The sequence below is a fragment of the Gallinula chloropus genome (genome assembly GCF_964237585.1).
Source record: "Gallinula chloropus genome assembly, chromosome: 2".
Taxonomy (NCBI): Eukaryota; Metazoa; Chordata; class Aves; order Gruiformes; family Rallidae; genus Gallinula; species Gallinula chloropus.
Window position 1 is genome coordinate 41,844,482 of NC_140086.1, and position 26,891 is coordinate 41,871,372.

General features: G+C 42.3%; 1 protein-coding gene across 1 annotated transcript; it reads right to left on the reverse strand.

Moving 5' to 3' along the window:
* Positions 1-11,466: 11,466 nt before the first annotated feature.
* On the reverse strand, positions 11,467-17,468 carry CHCHD7 (coiled-coil-helix-coiled-coil-helix domain containing 7). The gene is made up of 4 exons (XM_084259988.1): positions 17,368-17,468; positions 14,453-14,530; positions 13,790-13,888; positions 11,467-13,011 (listed from the first exon to the last, which is right to left on the reverse strand). The coding sequence occupies exons 2-4, from the start codon at positions 14,504-14,506 to the stop codon at positions 12,910-12,912; spliced, it is 255 nt and encodes an 84-aa protein (XP_084116114.1). The 5' UTR covers positions 14,507-14,530; positions 17,368-17,468; the 3' UTR covers positions 11,467-12,909.
* Between the last annotated feature and the right edge of the window lie 9,423 nt (positions 17,469-26,891).

A 26,891-nucleotide genomic window follows, 5' to 3' on the forward strand; every position in this document is an offset into this window, starting at 1 on the left:
CAAAATGTGTCTCAAAAATCACTTTCTTCTGTAGTTTCCACAGAGAAGGAGCGCCTATGGCATTTCCACACTGACCATGCAGCCTGAGTTCAAAACAGTTTCTACCATCAAGGGTGAATGGAGTGGACATGCTTCTCTACTCGAAGGAAAGGCAAACTTGGGCTTTACCTCAGGAGAAGAAAATTGGACTAGAACTAGGCTCCAGGTTCCCAAATGAGCTCCCTTTCTGTAAGGGAGCATAAGCCGTGGCAAACTATTCCCATACTTTCTTCCCTTTTTTGCTCCCACTTCCCCAGACACAAGGGAAAAGATGGGAATTTAGCACACAGTGCAGGTTCTCGAAGAACTTAAATGAAGGTGTAAAAATATCAGGATTGTGATATGAACAGTTAAAGGTCAGGATCTGAGGTGTATCAAGGGGTTGGGCATTCCCGTGCTGTGAATAGAGCCTGAGACATACCCAGAGGGGCAACAGTCCCAGGGCAGAAGCGCTACCTCAAATCACAGCTTTCTATTCTGTGACTCAGAATGTTTGGGCCTGGGTCTGTCAGGAATCCTGTGAGAATGCCACAGGGCTACAATGGATAGTGTAGAGAGGGCAGCATTCCTTATCCATGCGCTCTAATCAGTGATCAAAGCTCCAGACTTTGCCATTTGCTGACATGGGAACTTTGATATCACAGGTACATAGAAACTGAAGTTATTTGATAAAGGACCTAGATGTTAGCAATAAACCCACACTTCTAGAAGAAATATTTTAAGATAAACCAAACACAGTTCTGTTATTAAATACCAAAACAAGTCTGTGAATATTTCAAATATCTTTTTTTTTTCCTCATGCTGTTGCCCCTTGTTTGAATTATCCTCACATATTATACTCAGCTTAATGTCACCCAAATAGTTTAAACAGGTCTCAAACAGCCTTCAGGTTCAGATTAGATGTTAGGAAAAAAATTTTCACTGAAAGAGCTGCTGGGGCCTGGAACAGGCTGCCCAGGGAGGTGTTTGAGTCACCTTCCCTGGATGTGTTTAAAAAAAGGGTAGATGAGGTACTTAGGGATGTGGTTTAGCACAGGACGGGAACAGTTGGACTTGGTGATCTTAAATGTCTTTTCCAATCTTGACATTCTGTGAGCAGGGGAGGGGGAATATGCTTCTAGTTTTGAGAGCTAAACCACGACTCCTTCACCAGAGGGAAAACACAAATGTGATCAGAGACATGCAGTGAAGCCTGACATGTGAACACTTACCTAGACTTGTGCTGTTTTTTCCTCTCTGGTGGTGTTGCAGGGATTTTTTGGTGGAGGGGGTAGTGGTGGTTTGTTTGGGGTATTTTTTAGGCAGATGAAGCCTAGAAGTTTAAACAATAGAACACCATTGGTACAGGTCTGCCTGGGGAAGTACCTGTCTTCGTACTAGGGGCAGAGACAGCCTCTTCAGAGGTGCCATTAGCTGCCATCCCTTAGAAGTTTTAATTTTTTAATTTTTTGTTTTGTTTTTAGCATAGCCAGTAGAATGTGGTCTGGTGGTCTGTGGAAGAAATTCTGAAGTTTGGGTTTTTTGTGGTTAATAAAATCTTAGCTGTCCTTGATAGCAGGGCAAAATTGAGCATGGAGCTACTGCCAGATGTCATTTATTCCTCTCAAGAATTAGGTATTTGTGGTACCAGAGGAAGAAAAGTATGGTTTTATGACCTGGCTTCTTTGGAATAGAAAAATGTACTTTGGTTTCGTACTGCTCTCTTTACTGAATCATAATGCACTTTAACTCCTGTAGGTGGCTAGTGGTTGGGGACAGTTTCCTCCAGTGCCTCTAGGTGAAGCTAACCTCCAGTGATACTGTGTGCTGTACCCCCAGATAGGTTGTTAGGAGCAGATGACACACCCGCTGCTCAGCAGGATGCCACATTTGCCTCTCAAGCAGCTTTGATGCTGTTCAGCAGAGGAGGAGCATTTCAAAAGGCTGCCATCCTCATTGACAGCAACTCATGACATTCAGAGGCTCATCCGGAAGGAGAACAGCCAAACCCTCTGCCACAAGCCATGTGTTTTCCTTACCTGTAACTAGTATTTGATAGCTTTAGTGTTTCTCATCCACATCACAGAAGCAAACTTACTCCTACCAGTCACCTGGGAGGGTTCAACACTGCAGCTCAGTCCTTACAGACTGCTAACAGTGAAATGAATGAGCAGTCACACGCACGCTCACTGCTGGCTCAACTCTTTGGGACAGACGGGTGAACATAGATGGGTGAACATAAACTAAGACTACTTTATGGCTGCAAAAACTGACATGTCTCTATTGGGTTGTGTCAGTGGATGGTACTGAGCAAGGAAATAGAAATTAAATGCAATGAGGTTAATGAGGGACAACCAGTTGGTGGTGTTTTATTTCGGACTGCCCAGATTTAAGACAGTGCTCTTAGGAGGGTTTTCTTCTCCCTCGGAGTTACTAAATTTAAAAAGTAATCAAATTATGCTTCTAATTTAAAGAGAACCAAATCAATCCTCCCTTTCAACCACAAATTAGACTAGGAAGAAAGCTAATACTGTTTCAGCTTCAGAAACCAGAAGCAATGGCACAGTCTGAGGAACAGGTATATTAAAAAAATATAAACTTAACTTGTCAAACAGATACCCTTCACAATCAAGTGCTAATATTTCAAAATGAAATTAATTTCTCTCTCACTTTGCTAACAAAACTCACCCCATTGACTGAAGTAGGGAATTCAAACACTGCTTATAGCCTGATTATTTCACATAATATCCAGCAAGACAGTGAAACAAAGGACTTCTGGATGTCTTCAAAAGCCCCAGTGAGGACCTGCCTTCATAACACGGTGCAAAATTGCCATTCTGACAGTGTAGTAAGCTGAGCTTCACACTCAGAGAACACTACCTACCCAGAAACAGCAGGACACATGAAACAATTGCTGAAGTGTAAATAAAAGGAATATAAACCAAGTTTTCTTCCTATATGTCTTTATGCAGCTCTTCGGGGGGTTGAGGTGGGGAGGGGAAGGCTATAACTTTTTTTTCAACTAAGTCATTTTAAGGTCATTGGGATAAATACTGTGGGAGTCATCATTATCTGCGAGCTGCCTGACAGGCTCTGCACGGGACGAAGTCCAAAGCACATGATCCATAATGTCTCATCCAAGACCCACTGTGAAGATACAGCATATCCCGAATCCCACACACATCTTCCAGTAGAGAAAGTGATACAGGGAGGCAGTTCTGGCAAATAAAAACAATTTCTGATAGTACAATCATCTCTCTTTGGAGAAGAAGTCACACTTAATTATAAGAAGCACCCGATCTTTGTGGTTCTTGGTCTTTGGCGATACAGAGAAATGACTTGGTGTCCAGAAATGTCGAAATCTGTATTGAATATGTGCTTTTGAAAGAGCTCTGCCTGTGCCAAAGGATTCACTACCCACAAAAGGGTCTGTGCATGTAAATTTCACACAGCAAAGGGTTCCCATTGTTAGAAACCCCAGAAGTTACTGTGAGGCAGAGCAGAGTCCTGGGGACACTTCCTGGGGGGCTGAGGATTTCCTACTCCAGCCCACCTCTGGTTATCTCTGGATAACTACAGTCAGTGAAGTGAGCCTACGAAGTATCTCACCCTTCTTTGGCTTTCATTTCCAGCTGTGACTTAACTCACTGTTGTGAGTTTCAGGGATGGTCTGTGAAGCACAGTACCGATCCCTGCTCTAGACTCCCGGAGGAGCAGCAGCTCTGCAGCCAAGCGCCGGAGCCGCCCCCCTTCCGCGGGAAGCCTCCCAACATCACCCGCTCCGCTCCTTCCCCTCCAAACCACCGCCTGAACCAGAGAGCTTAGTAAGCACCAAATGACACTGCACTGACAACAATACACTTCCTGGCAGAGTCCTTGGTTTGGCTCCGTGCAGCTCGATGAAAAGCAGTTTACTAAGCTGAGGCAAGTCTGCTTACCTAAAATTTGCTGAATACGTTCTTGTACCGCCACATGTCCAATGCCCTTTTAAAGCCTTGTGCAAGAACATCTGCGAGCCTCCTGTGTCAGAAACATCTCACCAAAAGTACTAGTCCCTTGCTGAAGGAAAAGGGTCATTTCTCTTGGGGTGCTGCAGAACATGGCAACGCGAAAGCCGAACTGGAAATAAATCCTTGCACATAAAATCGTCCTCTGCAAGTCAACAGCGACTCTAGATCTGTTAGAGGACGCTAACAAAACTATAAATTAATTCATTGAAATCTTAAATTAACAAATTACTCTGATTTTAGAAAGAGTGTCAGCTTCTCACTGCAACAGAGGCCAGTTGGTAGGAACGATCAGCAACAAATGACCTCACCAACACACTCGGATGCGACCAGCCTGCAGTTCCAGAGCAGCACCAAATCTGTCCCAGTTTGGGTCAGACTGAGAACAAGATTTCCCTGACACAGTTTGTGGCTGGCTGTTTGCGAGCAGCTGGCTTTACAGCTGCTCCTTGGGCAGGTTCATCTCCTGCAGCTGCCAGCTGTAGGAGAGCAGGAGATACTGATGCTCCCTGCCAACTCCTGGCTGGCAATTTTTTCTAAACCACAGAAAACCAAAGTATTTTGTGAACTCCTGTCCCGCAGCAGCCCTAAAAGAGCTGAGGTGTTAAAGCATTTATTAATTGATTCTCAGGGTTTTGAGCATTAAAATTTAAAGGGCAGAAACCAGAAAACTGCTTTGAAAACACAGGTAGGTAAAAGCTTCTGGTGAGCCTTTTCAGTGCTTTTCTACTCCTCGTACATCTGTGCTTGCAGCACTTAACTGCAGTGTGGTCACATGCAGGACTAGAAAGACCAGCACATTGTCAAGATGACCATTTAAATTGCCTAGCTGGAAGGAGATGCTAAGAAATTGTGGCTCCTCTTAGGTCTCAGCTGCTTTCAGTTGCCTACCTCAAAAATCACACCCCTCCTGTATTCACAGCTTTGAATGCCCAAGCCTTGCTTGACCTGTGATAGCAGCATTTGCCCCCTTTCGCTGCTCACACAGACCCCCTTGCATTGCCCCTTCCAGCCCAGGGGCACAAGCGTGGCTGCAGCTGCATAGTGAGGTGCCCAGCAGCTGGGCTGAAAAGCACTGGTCCTCCCTGACTCCTTATTTTCCCTTTGTTATTCTGCAGCTGGAAGCATTCTCCAGGCTAGAGCCCTGCACCAGCATTGACAGCAGGGATCATAACGCTGGAGGGCAGAGACAAGGGACTGGGAATGGCAGGTGCTGAAGGGAACACTAGAAGCATAACCATCAAGTAACACCTTGCAGAAAAATAAATTTCATCCTACTCCCCCACACATCAGGGGACTTCACTGTCATTCCCCTGGGCTGATGGAGTGAAATGTTTCTTCCATAAATCCCAGGAGCACAGAGGAGGGGACAAACACCTGGTCCATCAGCACTGCTGGAACCAAACTGCCAAGAGGAACACGAAGCACCAAAGAGTCTGACACCCACAAGTTCTAGATGCCAGAGCCCAGAGACAGCCAACAGGTGAACAGGCCCTTAGGGGTCTACATTTTAAATTTGAGAGTTAAAGTGGTTCTTCCATCCCAAAATCTTATATGGTCACCTTTAAATTATTTAAGGAACTGCTTTAGTATCCCACTTGACAGGCAAAGACACAGAATTTCTTAGATCAATCACATCTGTTCAAATCCCATTCACTGTAGGAAACCCAGAGCCAAAATTGAAGACAATATTGCAGGATATGGCAAACTCATAGACTGCACAGCCTGCTTTGGGATGCACCCCTTTATCTTCATTCCACCCTTCTGTTACTTACACACTGAAGCAAGCACTGTATTACCACATATCCCAGTGCAGCTGCTCCAGTCAATTCCACTACTTCACAATTCAGGAGAAAATACCACAGAACCCCTGTCACCCTAATGTGATGTGCAACCACATTCACTGATGGCTTCACAGTTACATGCAACTCTAGAGCCAAGCACTGCTCGGGGGTCCACGCTTCCAGGCAAGAAAAGCTTTGAGATTCACACGTAGCACAACAAAAAAATATTACCAGCAAGTGATTTCTGTGAAAACATTGCAAAATCATTTTTGACAAGAGAACTGCAGTCCTTTAGCATCAATGAAAAATACTTATATTCTTCACAGGCTTGTGTTTGCAAGCTTGAGCTGATGGTCTCTACTTCTACTCCTTGTCTTACAGCTGTGAATTGCTTTTAGTGCATACTCAGTGAGCACCTCTTCTCTACTTCTATCCTCTTTTGAGGATAATCTTTTTATCATTTTCACCATGTGATTGTTTTCCATTTTGAAAAACTATAATATTGTTGCATGTGCATACAACAAAAAACTTACCCCAGACCCATATAGTTCCTGAACTGTAGACTTTGCAGCTTTTAACATCATCCAGCATTCATATTCAACTGCTTTTCAGTAAAAGCAGTTAAATCTTATTTTCATCCCCTCCAGTAACAGTAAAGTTTAAAAGAATGTTGCTTCTTTAAAAGTTTGTTGATTTATAAACTTCCTTTTTAAGCTACTGATCCACAGCACACGTTATGCAGTGTGGGTAGCGACTGCGGGTCAGTATTCTTACCTTGCTGGGCAACAGGTAACACAGGGTTTGTGCCAGGCCACGGTCACACAGAGTGTTCATGTTTTGGGGTTTGTTTTTTAACATGGCATAGTTCACATGCTGAAGTACAGGAATTTAACAGCACATTTTCCAGAAGCAAGGACTGAATTAAAAAACATTTAGGGAAAAAAAAAAATGGTGGAGAAGGTATAAATTTAAAATGCTGAGCAGTGAGAGAAACAAAGAGCAGGTAGATAAAGATGCATGTGGTTTTGTTCTACTGAGGGTGTTAGAAACAAGACATCTTTGCTAGAAGGGCATCAAGCATAAGACAGAAAAAGCTAAACCAGAACATGGTGTTTGTGGTAATGTTTACCTTAAAAGGGTAAAAAACACTCTCCAGGTAAAGACGTTACATAGCAGCTTCAAAAGGTGGCTCATAGCTTGTATCCACTGACACAACCCAGAAGAAAGATGAAATAGAAAGAGGAGGAAAAGTGGGGTTTGAAACTGGCAATTAAAAGAGCGTTAAGGAAAATGGAAGGGATTGAGGAATTTTCATGTTTGTTTGGAGTATGTGCTTTGTCAAGATCACTTAAGGATCAGGAAACATTTACAGTACGTAGCTATTTATCAAAATAAAGTAGGTAGGGAGGTAGCCCAAGGGTAGTGGGACTGAGAATATTGACTGGAAGAATAGTGCAACACAAAACCTAATTCACCAGCAATTAACATCTGAGTTTTAAAGACAAGAAAAACCAACCAAACCCAGCAGCTTGTAGAATAGCTCCAGATAGACTGGATAGGTTGGGGGCTCCAGACAGAAATCTGCTCATACTGAACATCACAAAGAAACCACACAGTCCCCAAAATACAAAGTCTGTGAATAAACAATCATTTGGCGCATAAAAGACCCAGAAGTTAATGCAAGCAGCACTCTTTACCTCACAAAAGGGGAAAAGGCCTAGATATAGAAAATAATTCTGAACATGAAGAAAAAAAGTTCTTAAAATAGATGCATGCCTAGCTTCATTGATAATTTTCATCAGCTTTAAAAAAAACCACCATAGAAACCTCCATGCTATTGATGGAAGAGCCATGCCACCTGACATGTCTGATTTTGTTAGGTATTATGTGGTAAATTAAGGAATTCCTCCCATAGACAGCATCAGAAGAAAGTGTTTCACATTGTGGCCTTCATGTCTTTTGCCAGAGGAGATTTTCGAGGGAAGGAACTCAGAAAAATTAAGCCATCTGCCACATTACTTCAGTATCTAAAAGACATGAAAATCTGTCACAGTTCTCAGCCTGAGCAACTCCAGTATTATCTTTTTTTACCCTTTCTCCAGTGCCACAGCTGTGCACAGCTTTCACAGATGAGTAAGAAACTGCAGAGCAGCTGCTCAAGGAGCTGACAGCCTGAGCTGAACACAATGCACTGCCATACAGCAAGGGAAAACTGGAAAGTGTTTTTGCAAAAAAGCCTACCAGAAATTAAAAAAAAAAAACCTATATGGGGAATGCTTGTAGTAGCTATGACCTACTCAGCATTTTATATACATGGATACAAGAGTGTGTGCTAGAGTAGCCTTTTTTTTCTTAATTACAGACAATTAGCTACAGAAGCACATTTTGGGGGCTGAAGGGCAAGATAGTGTTCTAAAAACAGACACTTAAAAAGTAATCAGTTGTATAATGCATATATGAGCAGTGAATATATTCCAGCCAAAGTTAATGGAAATTAGCTTGTGAAGGAGGATAGAGTCACAGAATGAAACCTCTGTGATGAACTCAACCTCAGGCACAGATGATCAAAGTTACAACACAGGATGGGAAGCAAGAAATCAGGAGATGAACAGCATTGTACCTGAGGGGGGAAAAAAAAAAAGAATCAATAAATAATGTAATAAGAGAATAGTGTCCAGAGGGCAGAATAAGCATCACTGTGAGGAAGACAAGAGGTTGCACTTCTTGAAAGGGATGCTGGAGGGGTAGACAGGCAAGCTGCAGAGGAATTTCAAGTTGCTGCATTCAGTTTAGCAGCTCATTTGTCAGAAGGGAAGTAAGTGGGTGTGATCTGATCATTACATTGAAGACCTTAAAAATGAAAAGCCTTAGACAAGGATTCTGCGAGAGGCATCAACAGAAACCTGAAGGCAAAAGAGAAGACTCAGGATTTCGTGAGCCTTAGTTATACATACATATCCTATGTATAAAAGTCATGCTAAGATTTTAATGGCCCACTGCATTTAGTCAGTACAAAAGCAGTATGTTTTTCTGTCAAATAGAAAGAGGCTGCAACAAAAAAATAAAACCACTCTGAAGTCCCACACTCTTTGCTACTGTAATACTTACAGAACTCTTTCCTCTGGTTGTATAAAACTGTGAGAAAATAAAAGCCTGCAAGAGCAGGCTCTTTCTCCAAACTTTTTTCACAGTCCCATTACTGACTTCACAGCCATGGTGGAAGCCTGACTTTGAAGATACAGATACTTTTAGTGTAAGTTAAGGGCTGCCTCCAAAGGCCTTAGAGCCAAGTAACACTGTACGCTCCACATGCGCCCTCTCTGTTCTGTGAGGACTTAGGGAAACATCCCCCCTATGCATGCCCTGGGTCACACAGGAGCACAGAAGGTTTTTTAGGGGAAGACCACGAACAGACTCAGAGCTGCAGCACAACCAACTCCATGACTTGCACAGTTTTAGCTATTAAACCCAAAGAAATTTTCAGGACTCTAAAGCTAGATGATTTTTTTCCTAACACCTTGAAGACCACAGTCACCCCAATTGTGGCAGCCATAAACTTCCAGAGCCAATCGTACAAAGGCCTTGCATTGGAAGGTAGTAGGAAAGGTAAGACAGTCAAAGTGTGCAGATGGAAGTCTGGACATGCAGCTGGGCCTGGCAGAAAGCCTGTAGATGCTGGTAAGTGCTCAGCTGTGATCAGATGACCACAGTGAAAAAAGCTCTTCCGAGGACCATATTCCAAAGCTTCTCAGGCTACAAAGAAATCTCCTGTTTTCCAGCAGCAATTCTGACTCTTCTGCTTACACTGTAGCAACAGCACCAATTTTCCCTTTCTCCTGCACGAGTGAGTTCTGCCATCTCTGTGGGAAGAGGCTAAAAAAAGCTTGAAAGAGCCAGCAGTGGGTGGAGTGATTGTTTTCATACAGTCTGTTGTGCAACAGCACCATCCAGCTGTCAAACAAAAATTAAGTTAATGCAACTACCCGGTCCTTGTACCACAAGCAGAATGAAGAGTTACACCTACAGAACAAAGCCTGCAGGTCTTCCTCCTGCTTCTGAGGCAACTACATTGGTGGTGTGTTTTCTGGGTTAGTACAGAGGGGTGTGTTTTAGCAAAACTATGAATTCAGTCCAGTTTATTTCTGCCCAGTAAGGGTGGCAGGTTATAGCTTTTCTGAGGGTTTCAGTGAAGTGTGGAATATAAATTCTCAGATGAGGAAAAAAAATTACCTTTAACTCCAAACAGGGCTTATTACACCACAGAAATCAATAGGAAAAGCACAGCCATTTCATACATACAGCTTATGTTTTAACTATGATAACTTACCACTCTTGGGCTTCAAGAAGTAGAAATAACATCAACATCCAAGGGGGTAGAGGAAACAGACCTCACTAATGGATTAGTCTGGAGGCATTAGGACACAAGGAAGAAAGCTTACTCCTTTCCAAGATTTTTCATAAAGTTATGATCTTTAACACAACACATGTGCAATAAAGGAGTGACACTCCTAGAACAGATGACTGATTACCTGAATTGAATCCACAAGGTCACTGCTTAAGTCACCCTCAAATCTTTGCTAAACTCAGTTTTGTCCTAACACCCACAGGGAGCTCACTGCGTGTGTCCACTGATGATCAGGAAACCTAGTATTAGAATACTGTTGTTTCATTACATGTGCTTTAGTCTCTTCTGTGAGCCCCCATTCTTGCATTGTTTGTCACTTGAAAGCAGGGAATGCATGTGTAAATCCAATACTACAAATCCAATTACAAGTGTAATTACAATCTACAAGGCAGTGCAGGATATCTGTTGAAGTCTAAGCATAAACCAATCACCTTTCTAAAAAGTGGAAGCTTTCCAAGTACATACTGACAGAAAAAAAAATCCTAAGTGCCACAATTAACCTAGAACAAAGGTCATTTTTAGACTCAAAACTTGAGGAAAACCTAGGGTAAGTGAGATGACTTTAAGGAAGTTGAGCTTGTCCAGGGAATAGTCAGCATAATCACACCAAGAGGAACAGTTTTTCTTGCACAGAACTAAAACATACAGTAGATGTTAACGTAAGCCCAGAACGTAAGAGCACAGCAACAGGAAAACAGCAAGCTCTAGAATAGTAGCCAAAGCCACAGGAGTAAACAACATGCCCAAAGATACAGCAGAGGTGCCAAATGACAAACTTGTGCCAAGTGGGAGAGAAGGTGCCCTTAGAAAAGCAAGGCAGCAAAACCAGAAGAGTCCAGGGAGACATAGCCTTAAGGAGAAGGGGACAATCAGCTCCCCAAAAACTGCAGATGAACCAGAAGATCAGACTGATGCACGGCCAATGAGGCATTATGGCTAAGGGGGAAGAAAGAACACAGGATTTCCCAAGGGAGCTGTATTACAAAGTCTTTACAGGACTCCATCATTGTATCTGAGACAGAAGCAAGCTACTAGAAATAACACACTGGAATGAGAATGGATTAAACGCTTGAATCTGATAAAAAGGACCAGTGCCAGTGGGCAAAAAAAAGGAAAGACAGTATGTAGGAGGCTACTGGAGGAAGGAGGTGGTGAGCAAGAGCCTTTCAATCTATAAGGAAAGTTTCTTCTCTATTCCCCCCCCCCCCAAAAAAAAAAGAAACATCAACAAAATTTTAATTTCAAGTGCAGATAAAGTAATTTAAAATAAAGAATCTGATCTTGAAGAAAGTCTGATTTCCCTCACTAGGAACTGACTAGAAAACCCGTGACACAGCTTGGAGGCTGGACAGCAGAGAACTGGATACATACTTCAGAAGGCAGAGTGTAGCACACATTCAGACAGAGTATGATCAATCCATTCCAAAACCTGGTTGTATACAGAGACCAGTCAAAGAGAAGAAGCACATCTCCATTAGTTACTTGAAGGAAGGAGGCAGAAACAGTATAAAAATCCAACTAAGCATAGAAATAGGCCTCCAGTGGAAAGAAACAAGACAAGCCAGACAGAAGGAGAAACAGGAAGCCATGAAGTCTTTCCAAAACAGTCTAAATAGAGAGACAACACTTTTGCACCATCCTCTATGAGGTCAGCCAGAGGTCTGCCAACTTCATCACAGTAAGTCCTAAAGGATTTCACATGGAACTTGAGCTCATGACAGTGGCTTTTCTGTTCTACCACAGGGCGCAGGCTTTTAAAGCCAGGACACCCAAAGGTACTAGAGGTAAGAGAACAGTGTTTCCACTAGACAGCAACCTATTTATGCTTAATAGTTGTTCAGTTTAGTTAAGGAATCAATCTTAAGATCAGAGTACCTGTTCAAACTGAGCTTTGTAGTCTTGTATGAGTAAGCATTTCCAAACCCAGGACTTCAGCTGTCCAGAGTCTTAGATAGCTGTACTATAGTTAAACCTGCCATGTCACTCAGAGTATATGTTTACACATCTACAAGTCTGTCTGCCTCCCTGCCAGCAAGTATCTATTTACTATTCACAGAAAGCACTACTCAGTTCAGACACGAGGTGTTCAGTTCTATCTTCATCACCCTTTCTAACCTTGTAACAAAGCTTGTGGATTTGATTTATTGCAAGCTTCTGCTGCCACTGATGAGTGCAGTGGCAGACCCAATGACAACTTTGTTGCATTTAGGATTTTAGTTCAGGAGCAGTCTTATTTAGACCAAGGACATAGAATACAACTCATGTGAAAACAGTGAGGGGGTGACAGATGACAAATCCAGAATATTAGGTAGAAAAACTAGATAGAAGAAACGTACCAGTCTCTCAACCCACTCCACACTTAGAACTACACTAACACACTCACCAGCCCCCTCTTTTTAAACAGACTTTCTGCCAAGTCCCATTAATTTTATATTAGCATTTCACAGCAAGATAGCTTCTGCTTCCAAAGTGTCTAGACATCAGTTGTGTTGATACCCGTATCTTCCAGTGAGTGGTCAAGTGTCCAAGTCAGGGAGTATGAATAAAACCAAAACTTTCTACCCTAGAAAGTTCACACATTTCAAAGTTTAAGAACATATTTTAATCCAAGACATTGTAACCGTGAAGTCCAGTTCATAAAACTTGCTGCTAAGTCTCCATATGTACAGCACAAACAGTCAGTGTAGATTTCTAGTCAGTACGGTTTCCCCATTGATTCCAATATTTTCTTTCTCTCTTCTGCTGATGGCATCTCTGGTTTCACACCGTTTCTTTTCCTTTGCATCATGATGTCATGCTGGAAATAAAAGAAAGTGACCATGAGAACACCCTTCTCAGAAGTGTCTGAGCTCCAAATGAGTAAGATTTTTAAATAGAAGTACTTTTTATATATCACAAGTCAGATTGTCTGATTAGTGATAACTAAGTGTCCTAGTATTTAATTGAAGATATCTGACAATCTACCTTGCTGCTTCAGGAGACAACAAAATTACAGTACTCCCATTACACTATGTCAGACAAAAGTGCAGTTGCCTGTAAACAGTTTCTTGGTAGTTTGTACTTAAAGGCTAAGCTAAAAGACTCTTTACTACTGTGGCATAAGGAAAGAAAGTAGCAGAGAACAGCATAACTGCACACAGTTCCTCATGATACTTTGCTACAAGAGAGAAGGAAATAAGGACACCACGAAGAAAGCACAAACTCTTCTTAGGCTTTACCTTAGGTTAAACATGATCCAAAACAATGGAAAAAACCTACCTCACCTCATGATTTTTTCATTATATTCATTTAAAACAGAAATATCTGAGTCAAATTCAGAGGAAGACACATCAGGTACTGCAAGAACACTGACTCACAACCTAAGAGGATTAACTCAGGAGAACCAAGTGCAGTGCTTTGATGTGCACCTGTTGAAGTCTTCCAGCAATACATACTGAGACTACCTAGGCCTGTAAGGCACTGTAAAAACAGCAGCAGTCAGCACTAGCCCAGTCTGAGAAGTTCACAAAGTGTATCAGGACTAATGCACTTAAAGCAAAGCATGGAGTAAAACTTAGAAAATCTACTGTGCTTACCCAGAATTTTCTGCAGCTTTTATACTGCAAAAAATAAGCAGTACACATATCCTTCTTATAGTTGTTCTCATCCATACATTTTCTAGAGGCATCTGTTTCCTTTAATAAGGAAAACATACTTCAGAGCTGAGGAGGGTTAGTGTACTCAGTGTCTAAAAATTCTAACAAGTCCCAGAATACCTATGGAGATAGGATGCAGCTTCTCAGATGAAAGAATACTATCAAAGAAAGCAGAAAACCATCTATCACAAAGGATAACCAGTAATTCCAAGCAATAACTCCAGAGATAAAAAACAGTAGTACCCTTTCAGTAGTAAGGATAGAGTCCACAGCTGAATTGTTTACAAAGATGCTTGGTATAACTCACAGAAGACTTAAAAATCAACCAAGCTTGTCTAACCAGGATTTCAGGCTCTGGTTTTAAGGACAGAAGATTGAAGAGATTGCTATCGCTTGTACTACTCCTGTTTATGAGTAATTACTGGTTGTTATTTTACACTTACTATAATGGATGATTTTCAGCTTTTCCTATCTTCAGATTTTTTAAGAAACTTTTTATGCAAAGTGCCAAAGCAGGAGTGATATCCATAAAAATCATCCCCCAGAAATTGCATTATTTAGCATTGAAACATACAAACAGAAATCTTAATTTGATCACCTTACCACTAGACACGGATTTGTATCATGGTCTCTAAACTGTTGTACACGCCTGGACATTCTAGACAGACACCTGCACCTTGGCTAGAAACAGAAAAGAAACAGGTTAAGTAACTGCTTTTAATAGTAATTCAGTGTTAAGTCCAAACTTCAGCACGTAAAAAAAGCCTTCTGACAACACACACAGCTTGGCTTTCTTTAAAATAAAACCAGAACACCACCAGCCAGTTTATTTTACAAAATGTTATTTCAAATGCACCAACAGCAAGATAGCTCAGGCAAGCTTAGCCTGTCACCAGGACTCCTTACCTCCTGACAAATTCCTGTGGAGAGTGAAGGCACTGCAGTGACTCTCACACCAGCCTGTCATGTCACTGAGGAAGTGGCAGTGTCTGAGAAACAGCTCCACAGAAGCTGTTCACAGCCAACACGCTTCAGATACCTCAATTAGCGGCGCGGGGGAGCAACGCACAAGTAAGCTTTTCCAGATTTGTGCCTACTCCTTAACTGGATCACAACTGTACCTTCACAGCACTTCCCCAGGTATATATAACATGCCCAACCACCTCCTGTGTTGCTGTATCACATTTAACAGAAAAATAAATGATTTCACAGCAAGGACGGGCCAGACCCATTTGCACTGTGTGTGACAGGCTGAATCCCATTTTTCACCAGTTTAGTAGTTGGACACCAACTCTAGGAGCTGCAAGCTCAAAAAGCAGAGTTCAGTGCCAAAAACCTACACTGATCCAAGATGATGACATCAAGATAAAGAGCAGACCCTCATTCCCTTTACTACTTCCCATACACGTGCTTCTGGCACACATATGGCTATGCAGGTATTTGTTCCAAGTAAATACTGATCTAAACAAAAATAAATTAATATTGACCAGACCACTGCTTGGGCCAAGGTAAGCAGAGGACTGAGGAAGACAGCTCTTTGTAGAAAATTAAAGAACAGTTTTAAAGAAGATCCTTGCTTGATCCTGCTGGTTTGACTACTTCTCCTAAAGACGTTGCTGCTAATTCTAAACTTAAACCTGTTTCTGTTTACATTAGAGATTGATACCTGCAAGTCTGCAGCAAAAAGCTAGTTTTGCCTGATATCAGCAAAAAACCCCAAAACTTTGTAGCCCGTAGTCAGAAAACACTGTTTTAAATGAAGGTTATTTGGATAAGAATAAGCTATTCCAGGTGAGTAAGCTTTAGATTTTACAACACGTGCAAGTATACTCTCCTGGTGCTTCAAGTACCTTTTGCATTCCACACCATAACTTCCTGTAATTGGGCCTTTTACAGAACAGCATCAGAAGACTCCTCCACTTTCCCTTAGGAATTATCTAGTGTTTTAACTACACAAGCCAGGCAAGTGTTTGCTTTTTTGTGGGGAGGATTTTTGATCAAACAATTTCAGTTCAAACGGAGACACAAGCATATAGAAAAGTAGCATCATCCCAGACTTCACAGAAGGGAGGAAAACATAGAAGAAAGCAAGAGCAGCCTATCACAAATGCCTGATCTAGGTCAGTGCCACAGACACAACATTATTAGAGGCTGGCTTGTGTCTGTCTTCCAGGTCCATTTATTGATATTAGAGGTGTAAGTACCACTTCAGCAGACGTGCTGCCTCAAGGTGTATGGCATTCGGCTGACTTCTGCCTTCCTCTCTGAAAGGGCATTCGTCAGTCCTAGGATGCATCATCAGCGTTCCTTCTACAAACTGCAATTAATGTTTCCAGTTTGATTACACTACTGGGAGTCCACAACCATGCCCAGTTTGGAGAACAATTCATGTAACACATGAAATACCTACTCAGGGAACACGCAGTTCAGGTTCTCATGAAGCTGCTTAGTTCGGAACAGACAGATGCTTAAGACATACTCAGTACTACCAAAAAGGTCTGATACCTCCTGAGCGTGTTCCTCCCTTCCTCTCTCTGAAGTACTCGAGGATCTGAAACATTATCAGCCAGAAGGGCAGGCGGGTCACCCTGAAACGCTGCTGCACGACTGAATGAGCAGTTGAGCAGGAAGCAGGCTTCCCCCCAGCTCTCGCACATGCACAGGCTTCCAAGCAGGAAGCTTTCGGATTGCAGGTCTGAGCCCGACCACAACCCAAGGCTTGCCTATTCCACAGTTCTTAATTATGCTTTAACACATTAACAGTTGTAAAGCGTGCTTCAGAGAAGCGCGTTTGTTGCTAGCGCTCTTTAACCCCAGGGCTCTTTCAGTTCATAAACCATCAGGGTATTTCTCTACAGGGCTCCCTCCCATTGAAAGCTGGCTGGGGTTTTTAGATGTATATACACATGCAACGTCGCTAATTGTGCCGCGATGCAGACCAGCTTATTAAACCCCGGAGCCAAGGCCGTATGAAAGTCCTACGGGTTTTATCGCAACCACAGCGGGGCAAGCGGGGGGCGGGAAGAGGCAGCCGGCGGGTCCGGCCGGTCGGCACCGCTGAGCCGCCTCACCCACCTCAGCCTGCACAAGAGGGTCGGGGGGCAGGTCAGGTGCAGAGGGGGCGGGCGGGCCGCCACGGGGCCACGCCGGTGCCCACTACCCGGCCCCCCACCTTCCCCCGCCGGCACCGGGGGACCGGAGGTGCCCCGCGCCCCCTTCCCTTCCCTTGCCCTTCCCGCCTCGCGCGAGCAACGGCCACGGCCCCAACCGCCGCCGGTGCCCAGCGGCCTCCGCCGGCGCGCGCAGCCGCCCCTCAGCACCACCTGCCGCCACCGAACGGTGCCCGGACCCCGCCGCCGGGCCCCCCGCGCCGTCTCCCGGCCAGACGGGACCCCCCCCAGCCCGCGGGCGGGCGGCGAAGGTCGAGCGAGCCTTCCCTCCCCCCGGCGGGTAAAGGGAAGCGGCGGCCGGCTGCAGGCACGGCAGGCGGCCGGACAGCGCGGGTCGCCGGCACTCACCTCCGTCCCCGGCCGTGTCCGCGGGAGCCCGGGGCGGGAGGGGGCAGCCCGTCTCCAATTCGAAAGACGTCAGCGGCTCGGGCAGCCCGCTTAAGTACGAGCGCAGCCTACCCCGCTCCCGGCCTCGCGGCTCCCCCCGGCCCAGCGCCGCCACCGCCCACGCCCCGGCGGCGCTGAGTGGCAGGGCCGGGCGGCCAATGGCGACGGCGGCGGGTCCGCCCCAGCCTTGAGCGGCGCCCGGTTCCACCAACGGGGCGGGCGGCGCGAGTCCTAGGCGCCGGCGGCGGGGCGCGGCCGCGGCCGTGACTGACGGGGGGAGGCGTCCAACCCGCGGTGCGTGTGGGCGGCGGGCGGTGTGGGCGCGGCGTGTGCGGCAGGCTGGGCTGCACCGCAGCGCATACACTACAATGGCTGCTGGAAAGACGGGAAAGCAAACAATTTCCAGGCCCGCCGCGTCCAGCCCGAAATATGGGGAAAAAATTACAGAAAAATCGGAGAACACTGTAAAGGGTGGAAACGGGGCGCAGAGGGGATGCTGAGGCTCCCGCGGTGAGTCTGCTGCGGGTTTGGGGGGCAGGCGCCGGGGTTTAGCAGGGAAATATCAGGGTTATTTAAATTATGAAGGGGGAGGAGGAGAAGGAGGGGGGAGAGGAGAGAGGAGCAGCGAGCAGTGAGGAAAAGTTTGTGTTAACCATCCCTCCCTTCCATCCCTCTCCCCCATCTCCCGCAGCCCCCCACCGCCCCGCGCCGGACCCCCCCCGGAGGGGAAAAGCAGGGGAGGGGAGGCGAGGCGAGCGGTGCCCCCCTTCCCCTCCTTCGGAGGGAGAAAGAGATGATTTTCAGAAAAAAAACCTCTCTCAGGAGTTTCCTCCACTCCTCCCCTCCCTCCCCGCGGCGCTATGTGGGTTCGCGAGCGAGCGGGCGAGGCAGCGGTCTGCCCGGGGGACGGCAGGAGGGCGCGGGGTGCCCGCCGCCGACCCCCGCGGTGGGCCGGGGCCGGGGCCGCGGCGGCGGCGCGGGGCAGGGGCAGGAGCAGGAGCTGCGCGGCCGCCCCCTCCCCTCCTCGCCTCTCCGGAGCCTGTGCTGTGAATGCAGTGACAGCGGCGAGAGCGGCGAGAGGGAGCGGAAGACATTAGAGACCGCGGTGCCGAAAAATGAGGGAAAAAATTAATATAAATTCGCCCCCCGCACCAAACCGGCCGAATTTCGCACAGAAATTTCCCCCGTGGACCCGGCTACCCGTGGGGTGTCCCCCGGACCTGGCGGCCGCCTCTTTGGGGGGATCCGGAGTGACTTTGGGGCACTCGACCCCCCTTTCCCGTCGTTTTTTGGACAAAAGTTTTTTTTTTCGTAATAAAGAAACGAATTTGCCTGCTCTCCCCCTCCGAGTGGCCCAGAAGCTTTTCCCTGCCCCATCGGTGTGTGTTTAGAGAAAAGTGTGAACGCAAGTAAGTGCTGAGTCGTGTTGCATTGGGGAGGGGGGTTTGCTAACTGAAAGCAGGAGAGATCCGGAGAGAGAGAGAGAGAGCAGGGACAGCTTGTTGTCAGTATCATAAACAACCAAAATGGAGGGAGAACTGAGGCATATAACAAAATAAAAATCAGAAAAAAATGCCAAAAAATACCTAAAAATCGAGGCTGCTCCCCCTTTTCTTCCTCAAGGTAACAGAATAAAACCCGTGTCTTCCCGAGACCGTTTTAAGGTTTCAGGGAGCAAGGAGTTAATATTTATTATTTTTTTTTTTGTTGATGAATTCTTTGCAAAGGCAAAAGCCTCTTATAACTCGCCACCGACAATGAGAAAACGTGAAAATGCCTTTCAGGAGAGAGAGGTAGGGGGAGATGATAGTGCATAAAGTGCCTAACTTGGGGGTAATGTGGAGTGATCCTAGATAAGATAAATGCTGTATGTGCTGCTTTATAACTTCCTTTTTTAATGTTTTTTTGTATGTTTGGGGCGAGGGGGAGGTTTGGGGATGGGGGGTCTTTTCTTTTACTCTGTCTTTTTTTTTTTTCTTTTTTTTTTTTTTTTCGGACCGGAATGTAATGCCTTTGTAGTGTCACTTTCCTGATCTAATTAGGATGTGTGAGGCAAAGAGTAAACCTTTCCGGTTTATAAAGTGCGTTTTCGTTGCCTTTGAATTTCAAGTTTTCCTGGTGGCTCCCTCCTCTATTTAAACTGAATTCTTCAGAGTAGTGTGGGGTTGAGGTAACCATAGGGAAAGCTCCATAGGGAAAGCAGAGAGGGCTCAGGGGCAGGGCACCTCTCCTGCGAGTGGTTGCTGATTTCCCTGGCACGTTCAGTTCACCTGTTTGTCTCCTACAAAGAACGTATTCTGCAGCCTCCTCGTTTTATTTATATAAAATAATGATGCCTCCTCTCGCCTCACATTGAAGTTAATGCGAAAGTGCTGCTGATGTTGGTTCCACGTGGGATCAGGGACATAGCAGGGCATTTTAAAGAGACAGCTTCTCTTTTCCTGAGGTTATCATCACCTCTGCAGCACCTCTGCCTCTAGCTGAGGGATGCTTCGTTGTTTGTTTTTTTCAGTGGAAAGGTATCAAATCGGCCCTGGTCTGATAAATTAAGGCCAGATAACAGGGGGAAACGTGCAGATTCGTTTGGATCAAAGCAATTCTTTTGTGTGTGGCAGGTCTTCAGGGGGGCTTTTCTTGGTGTGTCAATTAAAATGCAGTGTTTTGGAGAGCGTTTTTTGGAATGGGTGTTGCAGAAATGAAATAGGCTCAGGTTGTTTAATATTAAAAACCTAGTGCTGTTTTGCTAGCTGTGAATTCCCTGGGAGGGGACCTGTGTGCATAGGGCGGTTTCACAGACATTTTGTAAAAGTTGTGGAGCGCATTATTTTTACTTTGAATAAATTCAGTTTTGTTGGGGATGGCTGTGTTTGTTGAAAAGTGTTGTAGAGATTGTTCTATGCTTAAATCTTCTGAATGGTCCCAGAAGGTTTTGAAAATAGTGAAAATAACTGTAGGTTTTAATTGACCAAACTAGGGGCTTTTTAAAAAGTACACCTTAGCTGTGTAATTATAACATCACTTGGAAGAATTGCCTCTGGCTTTGTTTTTAAAAAAAGAAAAATCATCCTAACTGCAGTCTGGTTTCATGTATATGTGTGCATGTGTGCATGCATGCTTTTAGCATGGATTCTGGCTGATACAAATTTTTCCTTAATTTTTTACTTGCAAATGTTTAACTGTAATGATGTGAAGTGCTCTGCTTGTCCCTACTATCTACTGTGTGTTTTAATTTTCACTGAAACAGCTTATTAAAAAAATTAATATCACCTCTTCACATAGCAATTTGATATCCTTACCAGGAGCTATGATGTTTCCTTCACACGTGCCTTGTTTTTGTAATCTTTGTATTTAATTCTAGATTAAAAATTGCATGCAGGTATGTGGTTCTCGAGAGGGAAGATGGAGTACTGAGCTTGTAGGGAGGCTATTTCAGGAAATGTTTTCTTTGAACTTGTGGAAGTTGAATATCGGTTGTGATAGCCCTCTGTGTGGAATGGCATGTGTTCACAAGTGATCTGTACCTTTGCTGTAAGTGTGACCGAAGAAGCTGTTGTACTGTAGTTGTTGATGAAGACAGTCTCGTGGTTAGAGATTTTGGAAGAAATCTCAAAGTTTTCCAGTGACTCACAGTTGTGAAAATTAAATCACATTAACTACTCTGAGGCTAGAAAAAAAGGCTCATTAAGGAAAAAAAATTAATCACTTTGTATAAAGGACTGGAATTGAGTGTTTTTCCAAACCTGTCTTTTATGGTTTAGAGATCTATTTTACAGTTTGTAAGAATTCATACTTCAAAGTTCCTTTCCAAATATTTCTTACACTGATCTCTTCTTTTTGTTGACTGAAATAATGTTATCCTGAAATGCAAAGAAATTTGATAAATTAATAGCAGTACACCACGTGTTGGTGTTTTTACTGTATATGGGTAGATAGTAGTAGATGCACAGAAGTAATAAACTAGCTAATGGCACTGAGAGCAGTATTTAAGAACTCTTCAAATACTGTGTCTGCGACCATCAGTACAAAGTGTTTGATGTGTTACTTTATTTTTACCTAATTAAGAACTTCTAAATCATTAATGTTGTAATGTTGAAAATAGGTATAGACATGAAAGAAGCGTGTGTTGTGGAGTATCTTTCTTGACTTAAAGTTACATATTACAAAAGTAAATTCCGTGTGTCCAACCATAGTACAAAATTCAGGACATAGAGAGGAGGAAGAGGAAAGGGTGTTCTCATAGAATTTGATACTCTTTGAAACTGGGTTTAATTTTAAGGTATAATCCAGATGGTGGTAATAATAGTAGCAGATAAATGTTGTTTAGGATTGCTTTTTACAAACTTACTTACTCTCTTTTTGTAGAAAACTGAATCCTCCTTATAGGGATGATGTGGTGTTTAATAAAAAGAGAAGTAACCTGCAAAGCTTCCTTACTTCTAAGACTTAAGATAATCTTCTCAATTATATGTTGTTCTGCTTCTATACATGATTCAGTATGATTTTTTCCAAGATTTTCTGAAATTAGAACACCTTAGGAAGCAAATAGTGTGGGCTGTTGTTGATAAAGTTACCCTACTTTTTGTAGATAAACTTGGGGAGCTGTAAATGTATTAAAATCCTTCTTAGATACTTATTGATCCTATTCAATAATGTTTAAAAGTTAATAACTACAGCATTCTACAACAGCACAGCAAACAGAGGCATCTAAATTGTCATGCATTCAGTTTTTCCCTAATGCTTAGTTCAAGTGTGTCTCTTGGTGTGTACTTTTCATTTAGTAATGATCCTGAAAAAATTGGTTTCCCAATGTAAACCTTTGAGGTTTGAATTAAGAAACTTTTAAAAAAGTTTGTCTAATTCCAAGGGGCATGGCATACAAAGCACAGCCACTGCTAATGGTCGTCCATCTCCGCAGCTAGTCAGTCAAAATGGTGCCCTAAAGCCTCCTCCTTTCAGGGTAGTGCATGTGTGGTTTAAAATTAATGGGTTAAAGAGGGCACTGCTCCTGCTGGAAATAAACCTCTGTTTGTAACTGTTCAAAGTTACTTTGTTAAAAGAGATGGTTTAGTTGGGAGTCTAAAATGTAAGTTTTTATAAATTCTGTATCTAGCTGTTCTGTATCTATTCTGTTGCATCTTTAAAACCAGTTTTGAGGAGGGTTCTTGAACAAGTTTATCTGTTTACCAAGGGGGGCTATTCTGGAAAATGTGAAATACTTTAGAGAAGTTAGACCCTTCTCAAACCTGTGTGGGGGTAGAAGGAACTAGCAGCCCCCACCACCAAGGTGATAGAGCACTTGCTTTCAAGGAGATACTCTAAATATCTGCTGCTACTGAGGATTTAGCCTGCGTTGCTTTTGAAAGAAATGTGCAGTATCTAGCCACTGAACTGTTAAGCATCTTTTACCAATTACCAAATGTTTAGGTAGTCTTTAAAAAACTATTTAAAAATAATTCAAATATTAGAACAAAGTAACATTTTGTATTGATCAAATGTAAAATGTTTAAATTTCTGAAGTGCAGGGGAATTTTTAATTTATTTATCTGAGCATTTTGCAAATAGAGAGTTGTGCATTTTTCCTGCTAATCAAAAAATCGTATCTAGAGTTTCATTAAATTTATATTGATTTTTAAATTGTGCAAACTTGTAGCTTGAATGTAAAACATTGACTAACTCTCAGTATAATCACTTGTACTGCTGCCTATATTTTTTTTAAATTTTTTTCAAGGAATATAGAGACCCTTTACCTGAAATTAGATAGATTGCAGTTACTGATGTATTTTAAATTAACAGTTGTCCACCAGACATCAAATGCAAAAAAGTCTAGTTCTGAGCAAGTTAGGAAAAGCTAATGTTAAACAGAACTGGTCACCATTACTGCAAGATCAGTTTTATTTTATTTAGATTGGCTTGTTAAAATATTTTTTTGTCTGCTTCAGTATCAATGTTCACCTGTTACTGTCTCATCTTAGAAGGATGAATTAGCAGAAATAAATAGAACTGGAGGGATTTTTAAAATTTTTGACAAGATATAACATGTTTTTTAAAGCAGTTATGTGGTAACAGTTATAAAGGACAGGGCCTTCTCATAGGGTATATTAAAATGGTTATTATTTAAATGGAACCTGCATATCTTATAAACAGTTACTGTAGGATCATGGCATTAAAATTAACCACTGTACATAGTGGGGTTTTGAGATGACTGCGTAAATACATACTTGACAGTGAAGAGCAGGAAAAGTCCTATAGTTATTCTCTTATTGAAGGAATAAATCAGTTTCTATTATAGCTGCCTTTGTCATAATTTCTGTCCCTTTCCTAATTTGCTGTCTCTCCAGACTTGAGAGATACCTTGTCAAATACATTAAAATACATAGAGCTATTTTATGCATGCTTAACCCTGGTGGTTTTGGTAGACTTACAAGGGGCACAAAGAGAGTAGAATGTGGCCTGATATGTATAACTTTATTTTATTTGCTTAAAGGAAAGGAAAGAGAAAAAAACAAACCAGGGCTGAACTAGTATAAAACCAAAAAGCTGTATAGATATAACAAATGAATGTAGACAAGTGTGGCTATAATGCACAGAACAGTAACTCAAAACTCCGAAGTAAAATAGCTCAAATCAGCTTTGAAAAGTCAAGTGGGAATCAAGAAAGTAAAACCTAGAATTGCCATCAGATGCAATTAAGAAATAACTATGTAAAGGAACTTGGAAAAATGCAGAAGGTGTCCGTTACAGTAAACTGAATTGCTATAATCTTCTTTTGCACTTAATGTGCTAAATTCCTCTCTCAAAGGAGAATATCCCTGGAAATCAGATTAGAAAGTGTTTAAAAGGAATTATTTGTCAAAGTTGTTTTTTACTGAAGTTAGGATAACTAATAATAATCTCTTCCCTATTACTGTAAATAATAGTTTATTATGTATCATTTAACCACGCAGATTGCACATAGAGTTATGTCTTGTACAGGTAACTCACCTAGTAGCCTGGCACTGTATCACTGACTTTCACCCTCAGAGCTTTTCTTTACCATTGTAGGTCACATTACACTTTGGAGACTGCCAAATCTGAAGTCTTTCATGGGAAATAAGATGTAGATGGTTGATTTTTGTCTTATGCACATTTACTGTGAATTGCCAAACAGTCCAAAAGCAAAGAGAATATCAGAAAGCTAATCTTCCCTCTTCCTTTATTGAATGTGTATTTCTATATTACAGGCTATAGATTTACTAATGTGGGAGTTCTCTAAAAAGCCTTGCAAATCATCTGAATTAATGAGATCTCATTATTCTAAATGTTTGAACAGCAGAAAGACCCTGTGTATGCAAATCAGATTTTACTGTCCCAAGTGCTCGTCACTTCTAATAAAACTCTTTACTGTGTGGTGTATGTATTTATCATGAACGTTACATTTATTTGTAGTATAGATACATACAGGCAGACCCACATTTTAAGGAAACATCTGACTGGTTAGGGAAAATGTCATGTCTTTTGAATCAGTTGTGATATAGGAATTCTTTTTTAAAAGAGACTTTTTTGAAGAAAAGGCAGAAAGAGAGGTTCTGGCAGCTTACTATTAAATCTCAATCAAGCCTGTATAGTTAGTAATAAAAGATTTACAAGTTTGTAAATGTTAAATTTCTTCAAACTCTTACTGTCACATGTGGAGCTTTCATTTATACTAATTGTGCATTTACTACAGCTCCCTACATGCAAGGCTTAATAATAATAATAATAATAATATTGTATTTATCACATGCAGGTATAGATATAAGTATTTAAAGATAGAAATTGTATACAAGTGTTCTCATGTTTTCATAAGATGATACACTACAAAGCTGTAAATTTATGGTGTTAGCTACCTGTTATGGTACTCTTCCCCTCAGAAGCAGCACTTCAGGAAGAATTATTATTAAGCTAAAATAAAACAAAATTAAAATCCTGTCAGGACTTTGTGCTATGTTGAAAAGCTAGGCATAGACATTGTTCATGCTTATTTTGTTCACTGGAAGTTCTTGTGGTCAATACACATGTAATTTGTGTCATCTAAGAGGCTAGGAAACAGTGAACCATGTAGCTTAGACAAGAGCTTAGACATAGGTGATCACAATAAATGCCAGTTAATTTCAATCTGTGGATTTCGCCCCCCCCCTCCCCCCCCGTGACTTGACAGTTTTCTTTAATTCTTTTCAATAGTGGGATTGTGTTTAGACTAAACCACTTCTAATTATACCCCAGCACAAACATGTAGCTTATGGCTATATTTTAATCAGTTTCAGAAAAAGTAATAAAAATATTATTGCATCTGTCAAAGGATGGTGTTGCTACATGCTATTTTAAATGGTGTTTAAGTACTGTTGTAAGCATACCAGTACAATGAAATCAGCTCTATTCCTAAACAACAGTTGCATTATTTGTTACTTAAAAAGTTACCGAGAATAATAATATGTTAATTATCCTAATTATCCAGGCTGATTTTAATATGTGTTGAAATCGCTTTAAAAAGTATATGTGAAATATTTATATCAAACTCGTTTAATTTCTCATTACTTGTAAAATGTAATGTTTTCCCAGTTGTAATTTTAAAAGGGTTTTTGTCTTAGCTGCAGGAATATATCCTTTTATTGTGGATACGCTCTTTTCTGAACCCAGCGTTCTTTCACTATTTTTAAAACCCTTTCACTCTCTCAAAAGGAATTTGTGCCCCATTAAGTGTTGATATTGATAATTTTTGTGCTACAAAAACTGTGCTGAGGAATATTGTGGAATGAATTTACTCTTGTAGCATCAGCAGCACAGTAACTGGGTGTAGAGTCACACGGGAAACTTGATCACAGTGATATTTGGGTGATAGGAGTAGTCCCAGACTGGATGAATTTTAAACTAGCCTATGAGGAAAAGATGCCTGGTTTTGCAGCCTAGTAGGGTTAATCAAGTATGTGATATCACAGTTTCTCATGAGAAATGCTCAAACACTCTGCTGACATCAATGGCATTAGAAGGCAATCAGAAATCTAGATTATACTTTCAGAAATGATAAACTATGAAATAACTTTGTTGGGAAAAAAACCCAACAAACCCAAACAGCTGATATGGAGGTCTCCCCTGTAGTGTAATATTATTTTACCTTTGAAAACTTGACCACTTCAGAATATTTGAGAACAAGCTAAGTCCATCCTGAGTAATTTATTTTGGTTCCTGGTACAGTTCTATCTATGGATCATGTAAAACAAACTTCTTACTTTTCAGTACAGATATTTAAGCATAAATGAGAGGAGGGCACATTTAAGCAGTTAACAGCATTGGTTACTTGTTCATTTGGTTGCACTAGCAAGGTGCTTTAGTTTGGGGATGTCGCTATTTTACTGAACATAAAAGGAGACTGAATCTTCAAGTCTCGAGTGAAAATGGAAGTGTGGTCACGAGGGGGATGTTACTTAAATCACTGCCCCCCAGTCCCTCAAAATATTTAAGTTCTATGA